We start from the raw sequence: 14,474 nt of genomic DNA on the forward strand, positions 1-14,474 counted from the left end.
AGAGCAAGCCGGAATATTTTTTTTTTTTTTTTGCATTGTAATAAAGCAACAAAAAATTATAAAAAAGTGTTTAATATTTATGCAAATAACTCATTCACACTAAATTTTTGCCAACTTCATGGCTCTTTTAAATCATGCGTGAATAACTAGAAATGACAAAAACGACCTTGCAGCTAAAATAAAAATAAAAGCAGAATGCGAAAAAATGCCCCTAGTAAAACGATAAAAAAGCCCATTGTAAGAGAACAAACTCCCCCCGTTAACAACATAAGCGTCTATTTGAGATAAATTATCAAATAGCGGTTGCTTATTGAAATATATTAATCTTTTGTACTCAATCAATAAAATGCTTTTCGTAAAAAAAAAACCACTATTTGTCTGGTTGAAAAGTATACTTTTATTATAGCAAAAGTATTTTTGGTATCATACTAAAAAAAACATTTTCCTTTAGTGTGCACTTTTGTAATTTAACTAGAAAAATGAGCGTCTATTGGTGAGATTTTTTTTTTGCATATTTTTCTAAAAGTATTTTAAACGGTGTAATGATTTGAAAAGGAGTTTTCATTCATACCCTTTTTTTACTTACAACTTCGAAAACATATTTTACAATTTTTAATAAGGGACGTAGTTTTTAGTCAATTGAAGTGAATTTATTGACACAATTTCCCGATAGACTCTCATCTCACAATTCTAATGAAGTAGTCGTTGGTGTGTTTGCTTCAAACACAAGTGAACTCCGGCGAGTGAAACTCAAAACTAAACTAAAGTTCCTCTTATTTAAACGTCATTTGTCAGTGGTAACATGTTGTTACTATTATATCAATTTGTTTTAGCAGATTTATAAAACACTCGCTGCAGTGTCTTAAATTTATCTATTTTTTTTAGAAAAGTTCACGAAATCTCAGGTTTTCTAGATGATAAACTGATCTAAGGAGACATTGGTGACAAGAAATATGATTTAATAAAAATATTTTGGCGGTTGAAAACCCAAAAAGTATTTCTTAAAATATATTGCCTTTTTAGGAGGCTTCAAGCTTTGATTAAAAGAAAACCAAAAAAGTATTTCTTAAAATATTTTGCCTTTTTACGAGGGTTCAAGTACTCCTTTGATTAAATATTTGACAGGGGAATGGAATACACCAACAATTTTCCAAACACCACAAACATTGTGCATTCATATTGGGATACTAGAGAATGTTTGACGATGATTATTGACAAAAAACGTCGTTTTTAAAAAAAAAACGCGTATTTCACGTCAAAAACAGTTCTGTCGTATAATATTTGTATTATTCTCGTTTTTTTTTAAATGTCAAAAAACAAAAAACGTATATAATACCCGTATTATATGTTATTTTTCCGTTTTTTGTTGTTATTTTTCGTTTTTTGTCGTTTTTTTATTAATTATTATTTTTTATAAATTTTAAGATGTATTAAATGTTTAATTTTTAAAAAAAATTTGCCGAACTTTTCTCGTTTTATTCTCGATATATAAAACTTTACCGTATTATACCCATTTTTTTTCTCACCGTTTAATATCCGTCCCCATTTTTTGTGACAATGTTATTGACAAATAAGGTGCAGTAAATAAGAACCATTTTTCATAGATTATCGGAAAAAAGGCTGGCCCTTAGGCGAAATTTGGAGGGAAGCCTCTCCCTCCAAATTTTCCAACGCGTTTAGACAGGGAAAAGGCACATGCCGCCACGTGGAAACCATTGGGCACCGACGACCCGAAAGTGAAAGTCGGCGCAGTCCGAACGTCGGAGCATTTCCGTGCTCGGGAAAAGAACCCGCGAAACGCGCCGCAGTCGCGCCAAGGCAAGGGGCTATCGTATTTTATCGACCCCTTTTAGACCCAGATCCAGAAAAAAGGTGAAGATAGAGAGAGAAAAGAGAGCAGCGAGAAGGGAGGGAGAGCGAGAGAGAGAGAGGGATTCGATCTCCTCCCTTTCCTTCCTCCTCTCCTTCTTCTCCATCGATCCGATCTCACGGACAAATCTTGCTGCCCGGAGAAAATCCTACAACCGATCTCCTTTTCGCGCGATTTCGTACCAGAGATCAGAACCTCTCTCCACAAATCCAAGGGTTTTCCCTTGTTTCCTCCCGAATTTGTCGCTTCCGATCGGGATCTTGATTTTTCCTGGAGATTCAAGGTGGTTCGAGCGTTTGGTCGTCGGTACCTACTGGGAGATCTAGGATCTCCGTGTCCTGAATCGTTGGCGCGTTCCGGTGGGGCGAAGGTTTCGGAGCGTTACCTGATTTGAGTCGGATGGCGGCGTCGAGGAGGCTGAGGGATCTCCAATCGCAGCAGAGCAACAAGGTCTGCGTCGATTGCTCGCAGAAGAACCCCCAATGGGCGTCGGTTTCGTACGGGATCTTCATGTGTCTCGAATGCTCCGGCAAGCACCGCGGCCTCGGCGTCCACATCAGCTTTGTGCGGTCTGTTACCATGGACTCTTGGTCGGAGATCCAGCTGCGGAAGATGGAGGCTGGCGGCAACGACAAGCTCAACGCGTTCTTCGCGCAGTATGGGATCGCCAAGGAGACGGACATCGTTGCCAAGTACAACTCGCGTGCCGCGTCGGTCTACCGTGACCGGATCCAGGCTCTGGCAGACGGGAAGCCGTGGACGGATCCGCCGGTGGTGAAGGAGGCCGGCAAGCCGCCGCTTGGGCAGAATCCTGCTCGGGCTCGGCAGAACGGTGGGTGGGATAGCTGGGACAATGAGGACGGCAACAGAGGATCGATGGATATGAGGAGGAACCACTCGGTTGATGATTTCAGAGGTGGAGGGGCTAAAGGAGGCCCTGCTCGTTCGAGATCCTCGGACGATATTTATACGCGGGCGCAATTGGAGGCATCGGCTGCGAGCAAGGAGAGTTTCTTTGCGAGGAAGATGGCGGAGAACGAGTCGAGACCGGAAGGTTTACCACCTTCACAGGGCGGCAAATACGTTGGTTTCGGTTCGTCAGGAAGTGTGGCGCCTCAGCCGAGGAATAATCCTCAGGGCGATGTCCTGCGGGATACTGTTTCTGTAGTTTCTCAGGTAAAAGAATTTTAGCCTGTTCTATTCCAGATTCTTTTCTTTATTGTTATTTGCAGTTTTGACATTTTTTTAGCGTTTTGCAAGTTGCAACTGTTTCCATCAATTCTTCTGATTGTGCAGTGGCGCTTGCTTTGGAAGTTGCACGTCATTTCTTCAAATCAGGAAAAGAATTCTTAGTTTGAAACGTTGGATCAATGGGTAGCTTCAGTTGGCTTCGATTTTGAAAAATAGGTCATTTCTTCAAAATCAGTAAAAGTTTGTTTACTTTGGAATGTTTAGATAGGTGGGTAGGTTTCATCTGCTTTTCAAATTCGAAATATATAAATGGTGTTGGGAATCATGTGGCTTTTTTGCTTCATTGAATCTTATGTGGTTTCCTCTTTTAAATACGGGGAAGAAGGGGTCTTGTTTGTAGCTATTCATAAGTCAGCTTTAGCTGTCGTGTGCAATATGATGTTCATGAGAAATGTAAAGAACAAAGGAAGAGAACCACATGCAGAAGGTCATCATGCCTGCTATACTCATGTGTAAGATGCAAGTGCTTGCTGTAACGCCAAAATGGGCAAAATAAAAGCGGTGAACCATTTACCATGCAATTTACGTTTTGAAATATTCACCTGTTTGGGTCTAAGCTGTAGCTTCCCGCATGCCTGTTAAGTTAACTTTGCTCCGAATATAGAAGTTGCATTCAGCTAGTATCTATGTATGTGGTTTATCTAATAGATTTTGCTGAAGGAGGCCATTCTTCTTCTTCCTTGATTACACGTAAAATGTGTGTTTTCTTGATCGAGGGGTCCTACTAATGGCCCATGGCAATTCATTGATCAGTTTTGATATGCAGCTGAATCTCAATACACTGGTATCATACTGCTTTTTTGACTGAGGCATTTGGAATAACTGGGTTGACGCTCTTGTTTAACCTAAGTTACCATCTCATCTAGTAGTCCAGGCACATAAGATGGAGATAGACCTTTACAGCTAACAGTTTCCTGTAGAATAGATAGCCAATTATTATATTTATAAGCTGGCATGTGCCCGTTTGTGTGTTTACATGTATGCTTTAGGAAGCCTTAGGGTCTCCTGCTTTCTGCTTTAGGTAGCCATTGTAAAGTCCTCTCTCTGCTTCCTTGTTCTCGAAGGAGAGTTTAATATGTTGAGGTAGCTGCACGTGACAAAAAATGATGTCTTATTTGCTATTTTATTGGTTAAGGGCATTGGTCGGCTATCATTGGTTGCTGCTTCTGCTGCCCAGTCTGCCGCAACTGTAATTCAAGCAGGCACAAAGGAGATATCTTCAAAGGTGACATATTGTCATAGCTCTCTCTCTCTCTATAAGCTCAAATGTGCGATTCAGCAGGTTTTTTCCTATTTATTTATCTTTTATGAATGATTGTATTGTATTCCAAACAGGTGGTGGGAGGGTTTATGCAAAAATGGTGGTTAAATCCGTTGTTGTCTGAATGAGAAATTCCTTTCTAGACATTAAGAAATGTATGCATGAGAACAGGTCAATGCGCTCCAGTTTTCATGCCATTATTCTGTTTTGCTAAAAACATAACTAGTTACTGAAAATGGGGCATGCATTTTAAAATTCACTGGATCTCTTTGGGAAATTTTGTGCGGGCATGTTCTTGTTACAAATTCATGTATTTGACTCCTTCCTAGTCTTGTCACAGTAGTATCAATCACTGCATCTTGTTCATTTGCTAAAGGATTGTTACACTCTCTTTCAAAAATCAGATTTTCTTCTTTGGTCATACTTTATGTACTTCACATGCGTTAATTGGAGCATGTGGTGGTAACTTCATGTTTTCCTAGTTTAGGAAATTGAACCATGGTGGAAGTAGTCATAGTTTGACCCTGAGTATACGAGAGATTATTCAAACATCGTGAATTGAAGATGTGCAACGACCAGTGCAGGTGGACAACCATGTGGTTGTAATAGGTGTAGGGCCTTGAATTTCACGTAGGCAGTCATGGTCTAAATCCTATGGGCGTCATTCTTTGCATTAGCTGATGCGTCAGGTCTACAGCCTGAGGTCAATGAGTATGCACAAGGGGTTCTATCGCTGCTCCCTGGAGGGTTCAGGTTTGGATTTCCCTTCAAACTCGTTAAAGTTGTCAAGGGCATCTAGCAAGGGAGGTCCAAGATGGTTTTCAGAAAATGAGTTCTTGTTTTACCTGTGGGAAAGCGAAAAAGTGGCTTACACTGCAGTTGGTATTCTTTTCCATCTTCAGATGTGATGCTTCTAAGTACTGATCATGTTGTCTAAGTACTGTGTTAGTATGTTCACCTTTCAGGTATGTTAATTGTCTTGTAAACTTGTGGACATGTATAAAGTGTTACTAAACTCTGCATTGACATCATTCACAGGTAAGAGAAGGTAGCTATGACCAAAAGGTTAATGAAACAGTGAACGTTGTTACATCTAAAACGACTGAAATTGGTCAGAGAACCTGGGGCCTCATGAAGGGTGTCATGGCAATGGCATCTCAGAAAGTTGAAGAGTATACCAAAGAAAGCGGGATGAACTGGAAGTCAGACAGTTGGCATTCGAATGGCGACGGTATGAATGGTGCAGGAAATGCTGGCTACTATCAACAATTTGGCCATGAGAACAAAGGGACAAGAAATTCTGGGGGACATACGGGTAATCATTCCAGCTCGTCATTTGACTCTTGGGATGACTGGGGCAAAAAGGCACCGGCAAAGGAAGATTCCTCAAAGAGTAAGCAAGGTGGGGATGGCTGGGCTGGGTGGGATGATGTGAAAGATGTGGATGATGACTTTTACGGTGGATCAACGAGGAGGGGTTCTGGCATGAACGGAAAGTCATCTGAATCGTCATGGACAGGTGGTGGCTTCCATTAGGCCTCTCAAAAACAGCGTTAGGTATTTGATCAATTAAGGTAAGTCCTTTAGTTTCTTATTATTCTTATTTCCTATATTTTCAAGTATATATTCAATCTATGCTGTGGTGAGAATCCGAATGACTAATGTAATACGACATTGTAATCATATTGTTCATTTGTTTGAATAGTGTGGATTTCCAGTCAGTGTTCTGCGGGGCATTTTGTTTCATTGCATGAATTCCACCCTCCCTTGCAATTCAACATCTTTGATTATTCATTTGTTCACCGAAGAGAAGATGATACCTATACAAGGGATAAAATTGGCTACAGTACAGGGCATCAACCCCTTTGCAGAGATTCGTGATCTTTTCAGAGCCTGATGGTATCGCGGCAGATCCATCTAACCCTTTTGCGAATTTCTGCATTGGATTGTATAAGCCAGATGGTCTTGAGAGCCTGAAAATTGGAATTAAGAATATCTAAGTTGACATCATATTTTTGAGTTGAAAGTTTTGAAACCAATATGTGAAGATACATGAGGGGTTCTGACGCAGCTTTTTGATGTTAAAAAAAAGTTTTCTGTGGCTGAGTCATAAACTGCATGGATGAACAATACGAGTGCATCGATGAAGATGAAAAAGGGTTGCACAGGTCTAAATCAGCGGCTGGATCAAGCCCGACCACCTTATCCACTGTCCAGCTATTAATTTTCTCACTATGCGTGTTAAACAACGGCATCTCTTTATAGTTTAAAACTTGCAGAAAATTTCAAAACAGACTTTTTTCTTGTTTAGTTTGGCCTTTCTTTAGCGTGAATGCCTACCCTTTCTTTTTGCCTGTTTCAAAGCTTACGAACGCTAAATATTGACGATTGTAAAGTCAAGACGGTAACGGTTGTAATTCAGATAAGTAATATGTTTTTTTGGCTGATTTTCCCCCTTTTCGTACGAAACAAACGGCTGGGTCTATAAATGGTGCATTTGGATCAGATTGGTAAAAGTAGCAGGATTCAATTCCATAGATCTTTGAAAAGTTAGTGGCATGGTATTTAATCTTGATACAGGCTTGTCTTCATGTCCATTGGCATCAAATGTTCTTACACCTAAATTTGTGATACACCGAAAACCATAGCAACGGCGCCAAACTAGTATATCTTTTGAAATTCAGAGAATGTATCATAACGTTGTTAAGATTAAGTTTTTTAAAAACGAAACGCCTTTAGAATCGACTCAATGATGCTAAAGGATCAGGGTGATTATGCTAAAGAAGCACTTAAAAATAAAATCAACTTACAATAACAAAGTCTAAGAAAATCCTGAATATCCGAAGAAGAGACTAGGGGACATGGGGCATATACGGGCAACTTCTTCTTTTTCCTTTTAGTAGAGATGAAAGTAATGTACTTTACGGGGATGCATGTCAACTGTAAATGTAAATCCAAATTCGGAGACTAGAATAGGTAGCCAGCTGGTTCTTATACCGTTAGATGGAGAATTGGATTCTAATTCTATATACGACTTTGGGTACATTCAAACTGGAAACTGTTCATCGAAAAATGTTGTGAATCTGGACCTCCGTCTCATATCAGAAACTTCAAAAAACCATTGCATATTGGCTGATATAGTCCGATTTAGCTTCCTGTCGGTCGATCTTTTTAGGGAGTCACACCTATTCGTTCATCGGTTCGGCAACCTGCTAATACGACGCTTACAGGTTTTGATTGGGGCCAATATACACTGATATTTACAAAAAAAAGTGCTACCACACCAAATAAGTACTTTCCTTTACATCTTATGTTTAGTCGTTATTCTTTTGCTTCAGAAATGTTATCTTAATAATAAAAAAAATTAACATCAAAATTTTAATTTGGATAGTAGAAAAGATCAATTTTTTACATAAATAAACTTGACCTAGAGCATGCTTTACAAAAAATTAATGTTTATATACACATTAGAAGGTTCATATTTTGTTTTAAACACTTTTTAATACAGTTTAAGAGGTTTGGTTTTTATTTCTTATCCAAGTGGTTCGGTATTAATATACTGATATATATATGTATATATATATATAGAGGGAGGGAGAGAGAGAGAGTAGCGTCAACGTCTTTAAAAACTATCATTAGTGTTATAAGTAACTTGTTTTTTTATTTATTTACACGCCTGATCCTGTTATCAACAGATAATTAATCATATAAGCCATACACTGTTGTTTCTGTGGCAACGCCCTCAAAGTAGTTGAGAAGATGTCTTCCATTAACCGATCGATCAAATGCTTGATCATGGACTTTTAAGTTACTCGCCTGGCCGTCCTTCTCCACCAGCAGTAGCAACTGCAGCATTTTTATATTGTTGCACAACCAATACTGAAGCTCTGATACCACTGTTAGATGCTGCTAGCACTTCTCCAGTGGCGCCCAACTCTGCGCAGTGATCAGCAGCTCGATCACCTGATCTGCTGGTTACGGGCAACCCGGGAACTTGATGCTTGCCGATCACTATTAGCCCGTAGTTCCCACTCTTGCCAATGGCGACCACGGTCTCCACGACGTTGTCCACCGCCCTCTCTTCATAAACCAATGTGTCGCTCTGCCCTCTGATCTCGCTGAGAACTGCTTGGTCCAAATCTGCTTCTTGCTGAGCGATTGCAGAGGTGGGTCGTCTTCGCCAGATGACACGAATTATGGTGAGCTTGAGACCGGGGTGGTCGGCCATCCGCGCGGCGAGCGCCAAGGCCTCGCGGTCGTCGGGCCCTCCGAAGAAAAGCATGCATACATTGTGGTCGTTGCTCTCGGGAGTAAGCCGAGAGGCGAGGCCGAGGCCGCGGTCGACGAGGATTGCTACTGAGCAGGGGGCTTGTTGAAGAACTCTCTGGTTCACGGCTCTCCAGTCTTTGTTTAGATAAAATATTTGAAAAGTAAATAATTAGTATCATATTTACTCAGTTCAAAAATTTAATAATAATAAACTCCCAACAAGAAAAGTTTAATTCTACATAACTAAGATCTTCTCTTTCTCAAGGATTAATTGTCCTGAACTTATTTGTGTGACTGTGTCATCAAGGTAGATTTGGTATACTCCATCATTTGGAAGGTTGCGACAAAGGAAAATAAATTGTTGCAAGAATACTCTGAACAATTCCATTTTTCTTCAAGCCAGTGTAATTAAAACTATGAATAGTGCGACTAATTAAAAATAACTTTAATTATGGCTTTAACATGAGATAAAGGGTGAAAGTTTCAATCTAATCAATATTCTGATAATATCAAGGTCTTTGTGATAATATATTACCCAACATGAAAATATCACGAGCAGAGAAGAATTCTTCTTTTCGCCTTTTGTGGGAAAGAGGGGTGCCCAAATAGATCTTTTAAATTTTTTACAAGGGTTGAACTATATTGTTGATTATCTGCATATTTTTCAACAGAAGCCGAATTAAAAAGTATTAGGATAATAACCTATAATTAAAATGCAAATAATGTAAAACGGCATGTCTTATCATGTGGCTTATTCTTGTGGGAATTAGGTTCTGAAAACAATGTCAATGTAGCATAGGTTCAGGACTAAGCTAACAACATTTTGCATGGTGTAAATATAATAATCTCCACATAGATAGTCAACTGCTATTTAGAAGAAGAGAGAAAAAAAAGAGGAGCACTAGAATACCATGGCCAAGAGACTCCAGAACTCCGTTAGCTCTATGCTGCTTGTGGAATGGAAGGATGATCAAGCTTGCCCTCTTGGCTCTAGCAACCCCACACACATCCTCATGCATAGTGGGCAGCGATGAGATTGCCCTCATGGGCCTCACAGAGACCTTGCTCAATTGCTCATAAGCTTCGAATGCGACGGCAACCTGGTCGGTTTCGCTATTTGTCCGGTTCCAGAAAGGGACACCATTTCTTCGAGCTCGCAGAACGGCCATAATGGAGGAAGGCCGCTCGGAGAGCTCCTCAAGGTGCATGGTGTACAACTTCATAGGGGATTGCCTAGCCCCCCTCGTTGCCTCTATGAGGGTGATGATGGAGGGTATGTTTTGAGACCCATACAAGCAGGCTAGCACCCTTAGTTGCTCGTCCTTGCTAGGTTGGTCGCGCTCAATTTTCCTGTGCTTGTAGGGAATGGTCCTTCTGGCTGGTCTGTAGAGTGCCATCACCACTGGAGTTGTTATGAAAGTAGTGAAGATCGCCATTACAACTAAGATTGCAAAGCATTCATCATTCAAAACCTGTGAGAAAAGATACCAAATCTCATGTTCAAATTGATAACAAATTACTAAAAAGAACCATGTTTTAGTTATACACACACACACACATAAAAAAACCTGCGTCTTTGAAACGAAAGCCAATACACGAGGAAGACAGTAATGGCTTCTCTCTCCCTCTATCTCCACATTAAAACTTTTTCATAAAGCTACAGTCATCAATTTTGAGGAACAGAAAAGCTAGGATGAGAGCTAACCACAAAGGGGCTTTTGATTAAACACAAAGTAAAATGACAATCATTTGAATCACCAAGTTTATGAGTTCTCGGAAAGCAAAACTGCAAGAAATTACTATTTCACGTGACGATAGACAAGTATGGCGTTTTGCACTTGATTCATCATAAATAGCTTAAAACTGCAAATATCGTACCTTTCTTTCTCTGCCAATGTTCAATACTATGAGCTCTACCAGCCCTTTGGTGTTCATAAGGAAACCCATGGTGACGGCCTCCCTCACAGGAACCTTGTTCATGACAGCAACTGCAAAGGTCCCAACTATCTTCCCACTGCAGGCTGTGGTTATCACCAGCACCAACAAGGCCCAAGACTTCCCTCCTTGAATGGTAGCCACATCAGTCTTCAACCCACTAGAAGCAAAGTACAGAGGTAGCATCAGACCTCCAACAAAGTCTTCTATCCTCTCTATCAGCATCCTTGCAAGTTCCCCTTCCTTGGGCACCGTCAGCCCGAACACGAATGCACCGAAAATCGCGTGAATTCCGATCAAGTCTGTGCAAAATCCGGCAGCGAAGACTCCGGCGAGAGCGAGTCCGATGTATGCCTCCCTCACTGGTGAGTCCTTCGGTGACCTGTTCGATATCCATTCCATGCACGGCTTCACGACAAGCATCATGAGTGCCACAAAGGTCACCCCTGAGAGAAGGATCCACACGGACACCACCGGCGACTTGTGGCCGCCGGAGAGGGCGACGGCGAGCGCGAGGAGGATCCATGCAGCGACGTCGTTGAATGCAGCTGCAGCCATGGTGGTCTCGCCTACCCTTGTTGTCAGGAGCTTTAGCTCCGCAAGGATGCGAGCTAAGACTGGGAAGGCGGTAATTGAGAGTGCAACTCCAATGAAGATGATGAACTCCCCAAAGGCTACAGATGGGTATATGGCTTCGCGGAGCACATAGGCGACGCCGATGCCAAGGGCAAATGGAAGAGAGATGCCGGCAGCGGCGATAGCCAGTGCCTTCCGCCCGCTTCGGCGGATTGAGGCTAGGTCGAGCTCGAGGCCTACGAGGAAGAGGAAGAAGAGGAGGCCTATGTTGGCAATGGTCTCAAGCGTTGGAGTGCTCCAAGATGGGAATATGGCATTGAGATATGCCTTGTTGCGACCAAGTGCAGAAGGTCCCAGCAGAATTCCTCCCTAAGCAGCAGCAAAGGAAAAGGAAAGAGAGCCATCATCAGCAGACACCAATTAGAAAATTTAGCTGCCAACCGTGGAATTCTAAGTTCTTAAATGAAACCATAGAGCTTGTTTCACAGCATCAGTTCATCTATCTATATAATGAAAACGCTATGAATTCATAAATTTTTAATCTGTTAAACATTTGAACTGTTGCAACTTTCGAAAGACATCATAAACAAGGCAAGATCACAAAAGCGGATCAACCGTAATGAGTTCTTGATTTGTGAGCATGGAGATTACTCAGATTAGATCTGCATGCAAGGTTAGAATAATAGCTCGTTTAAGTACCGCCTTTTACAAATTTGGTACCAAATTGATTTACTCAAGCTTCACGAAGCAGCCTCGTTTTTAAAGCTGTGTTTGAAAGATTGCGAGTTCACAAACTTGGTCACCTAGCTTTTGGCAGAACAGAGAAACAGAGAACTAACCAGTATTTCTGCTATGACTTTTGGCTGGCGTATTGGCTTCAGAAGGAAAGCGAAGGACCGAGTGACACATAGAACGAGCACAGTTTGAACAATGAGGAGAGGGAATGAGAAGTGGAGTGGGTTATCACCTTGCCATACACCATGAGAAGATGTTTGGACAGAGGTAATATTGATCCCCATCTCTCGCCCTCTTCCTCTCTTCTGTCTCGATGAAATGGCCGTGAAATTAAAACTGGAGCCATCTAGAGAAGATACTATATATATGGTGGCAGTGGAAGCAGTAACAATTGGGTGGTAACAGTGAAAGGAAGAGGTTGACACATGGTAGAGCTGTTGCTAGCCATTCAAATTCTATTTGTAATATTTTCTTTTTAACACGTTGTAGCTGCAGCACGGCTTTTTTCTCTCTCTCCAGCGCGGTTCTTTCTCTCTACAGTACGACTAAGCTACGTGTCAAAGACGAGAAGGTGTTCTTGCGAACACGGCAGTATTTATAGGTTAGTTTCAAAATGGCAAAATTAAGCAAGGCAAGTAATTGCATGGTATTATAAATGATCTTAGATAGATGGCGACCATGATTATATTCTGACAATTGGTTCACAACTGAGCCTCCAATATTCGGTGTGGTTCTGTTTTGCTAATAGGAACTCCGTCATGGTTAAAATTAAGATCTCAAGCACAGGGGGTCTAGAGTCTATATATATATATATATATATAAAGTAAATATAAATATTATATAAACTTGTCATGAGCTACCGGATGAATTTGATTGGTGAATTACAAGATACACTTGTGTATTTTTTTATAAATCAAATACTATTTCGTCAAATAATACACTGTTAACTATTACTTAATTCAATCAGATTACTCATATTTATTATTGCACACAATTTTTATATTTCCTTAGTCCACAAGTTTCGTGAACTTGGAGATATTTCGAAAATATAGTGATTTATGAAAAAATATAAACAAAAACATGTAAAAGATAAAATCTCATGTGGACACGATTTAAATATCTTACAATAATGCCTCAATAATGCGCTTCAAGAATAGCTTTTTCTCCTTACATTTCTATTGGTTGCAAATTTCACAATTTATTAATGCTCAGATTTGCCTAAGGTTTACTAGAAGGCCACCTGGATCAAGAGATTCTGCCTGGTTAAAATATAGATGAGAGCAATACTTGTAATTACAAGGAAAACTGCAAGCAGATTAAAATGTTTATAATAATCAGTACATGACATTAAGTGAATTCGTTTTCCCCAGCAAGTCCAAACTAAGAAAGATGGGGTCATATTAAGCCCGTGTCACATAAAGACCAAGATCTATCTGTTCACGAGATTCCCAATTACTTTACGTTCAATTTGGATAGAAAAAAGAGAGGTTCACAATGTAGATAGAAAAGGAAACTTTTGAATGCAAAAAGCGTTAAACAGCAAAAACATGATAGCAGCCAAAGATCACAAGGACCTTGAATCTTCTTTCGCTGATTTTCCTTAAAGCAGCCTTCTTGGACTACAAAACTTTAATGCCTATTTGAATTCAACCTACAAGTGGGTGATAACCGTGTGATGCTGCCAAATATAGTGCTTAATCTATCGCTGACCCATGGTTTTTCTTGTTCAATTAAAAAAAAACATTATTTTTTCATCTAAAAAAACAAGAAAAATGTGCCTATCTTTGTGCATACGCCAAGGTTAACTCTATCATATTAGTTAAAAAAAATCGCTTGATTAATTTAAATATTAATTAACAAAAACAATGCTCACTAATTTTTGTACAATTAATACATCTAATAATGCTGTTGAGTACAAGTAAAGAGGCTAAACCAAACCAATAAACATGAAACCTATTTGTGTTGCAGGCATTTTAATCATCTTATCTCATTAACCAACTTAAGTTAGTGACAACTTATATTTAACAGAACAGAGGTGATTTTTAGTTAAATGGTTCAAAACATACAAGTGTAACATTGGGGAGCCATTTATTCTATCACTAAATCTTTAAATGTGGTTCTGAAAAATATTTTCTGTTAGAAGTAAATATTAATTTCTTCTTTTCATGTTCCTTCCTATCTCAATCGGTATTGAGAAATCCGTTCTTGTCTTATAATTTGGAATTCTAAGCTGGCACTCTGTTGATTTGGACACCAAAAGGTCTATTCTCTAGCATTTTCCCTTGTGGGGTGGGGGTGGAGGGTAGTGTTGCTGAAGAGAGTGAGAGCACACCCCTCCCAACGCACCCAGAAAAATTGTCTCTGGGGTCTGCCCATGCCTGTTTTAGGACCTGGGTAGAAACCATACACCATGTCAATTAGAGTATCCCGCACCTCATTGTTTGTAACGCCCATAAGAATCAAACTCCAGCCCAATCAATATTGCTATATGCCCTTTGAGGCAAATGGGAACCAGTCGTTTAAAAAGAAAGAATGACTTATTCAAATAGAATAGGACACAAGTTTTTTAAAACTTTT

The 14,474-nt window shown here is 40.1% G+C and overlaps 2 protein-coding genes across 3 annotated transcripts; one reads left to right on the forward strand and one right to left on the reverse strand.

The window, feature by feature from the left end:
• Positions 1–1,846: 1,846 nt before the first annotated feature.
• Positions 1,847–6,128, forward strand: LOC116254346 (probable ADP-ribosylation factor GTPase-activating protein AGD6). Of its 2 annotated transcripts, XM_031629721.2 has the most exons (4): positions 1,847–3,046; positions 4,257–4,346; positions 5,421–5,956; positions 6,088–6,128. In XM_031629721.2, exons 1-3 carry the CDS (start codon positions 2,270–2,272, stop codon positions 5,916–5,918), a joined length of 1,365 nt encoding a protein of 454 aa, XP_031485581.1. In that variant the 5' UTR covers positions 1,847–2,269; the 3' UTR covers positions 5,919–5,956; positions 6,088–6,128. The 2 variants fall into 2 exon arrangements, with proteins under 2 accessions (XP_031485581.1, XP_031485580.1); XM_031629720.2 differs by having other exon boundaries at positions 5,421–6,103.
• Positions 6,129–8,062: 1,934 nt separating this feature from the next.
• On the reverse strand, positions 8,063–12,191 carry LOC116254781 (cation/H(+) antiporter 20-like). The gene is made up of 4 exons (XM_031630355.2): positions 12,002–12,191; positions 10,530–11,531; positions 9,562–10,123; positions 8,063–8,786 (listed from the first exon to the last, which is right to left on the reverse strand). Exons 1-4 carry the CDS (start codon positions 12,179–12,181, stop codon positions 8,191–8,193), a joined length of 2,340 nt encoding a protein of 779 aa, XP_031486215.1. The 5' UTR covers positions 12,182–12,191; the 3' UTR covers positions 8,063–8,190.
• Between the last annotated feature and the right edge of the window lie 2,283 nt (positions 12,192–14,474).

Source organism: Nymphaea colorata, chromosome 5 (genome assembly GCF_008831285.2).
Source record: "Nymphaea colorata isolate Beijing-Zhang1983 chromosome 5, ASM883128v2, whole genome shotgun sequence".
NCBI lineage: Eukaryota > Viridiplantae > Streptophyta > Magnoliopsida > Nymphaeales > Nymphaeaceae > Nymphaea > Nymphaea colorata.

Coding starts and splice junctions, on each gene's coding strand:
- LOC116254346 (XM_031629721.2), top strand. CDS start 2,270: ATGGCGGCGTCGAGGAGGCTGAGGGATCTCCAATCGCAGCAGAGCAAC. Junction 3,047..4,256: donor CTGTTTCTGTAGTTTCTCAG/GTAAAAGAATTT, acceptor TTATTGGTTAAG/GGCATTGGTCGGCTATCATT. Junction 4,347..5,420: donor CAAAGGAGATATCTTCAAAG/GTGACATATTGT, acceptor CATCATTCACAG/GTAAGAGAAGGTAGCTATGA.
- LOC116254781 (XM_031630355.2), bottom strand. CDS start 12,181: ATGGGGATCAATATTACCTCTGTCCAAACATCTTCTCATGGTGTATGG. Junction 10,124..10,529: donor ACATTGGCAGAGAAAGAAAG/GTACGATATTTG, acceptor CTTTTCTCACAG/GTTTTGAATGATGAATGCTT. Junction 8,787..9,561: donor TCTGGAGTCTCTTGGCCATG/GTATTCTAGTGC, acceptor ATCTAAACAAAG/ACTGGAGAGCCGTGAACCAG.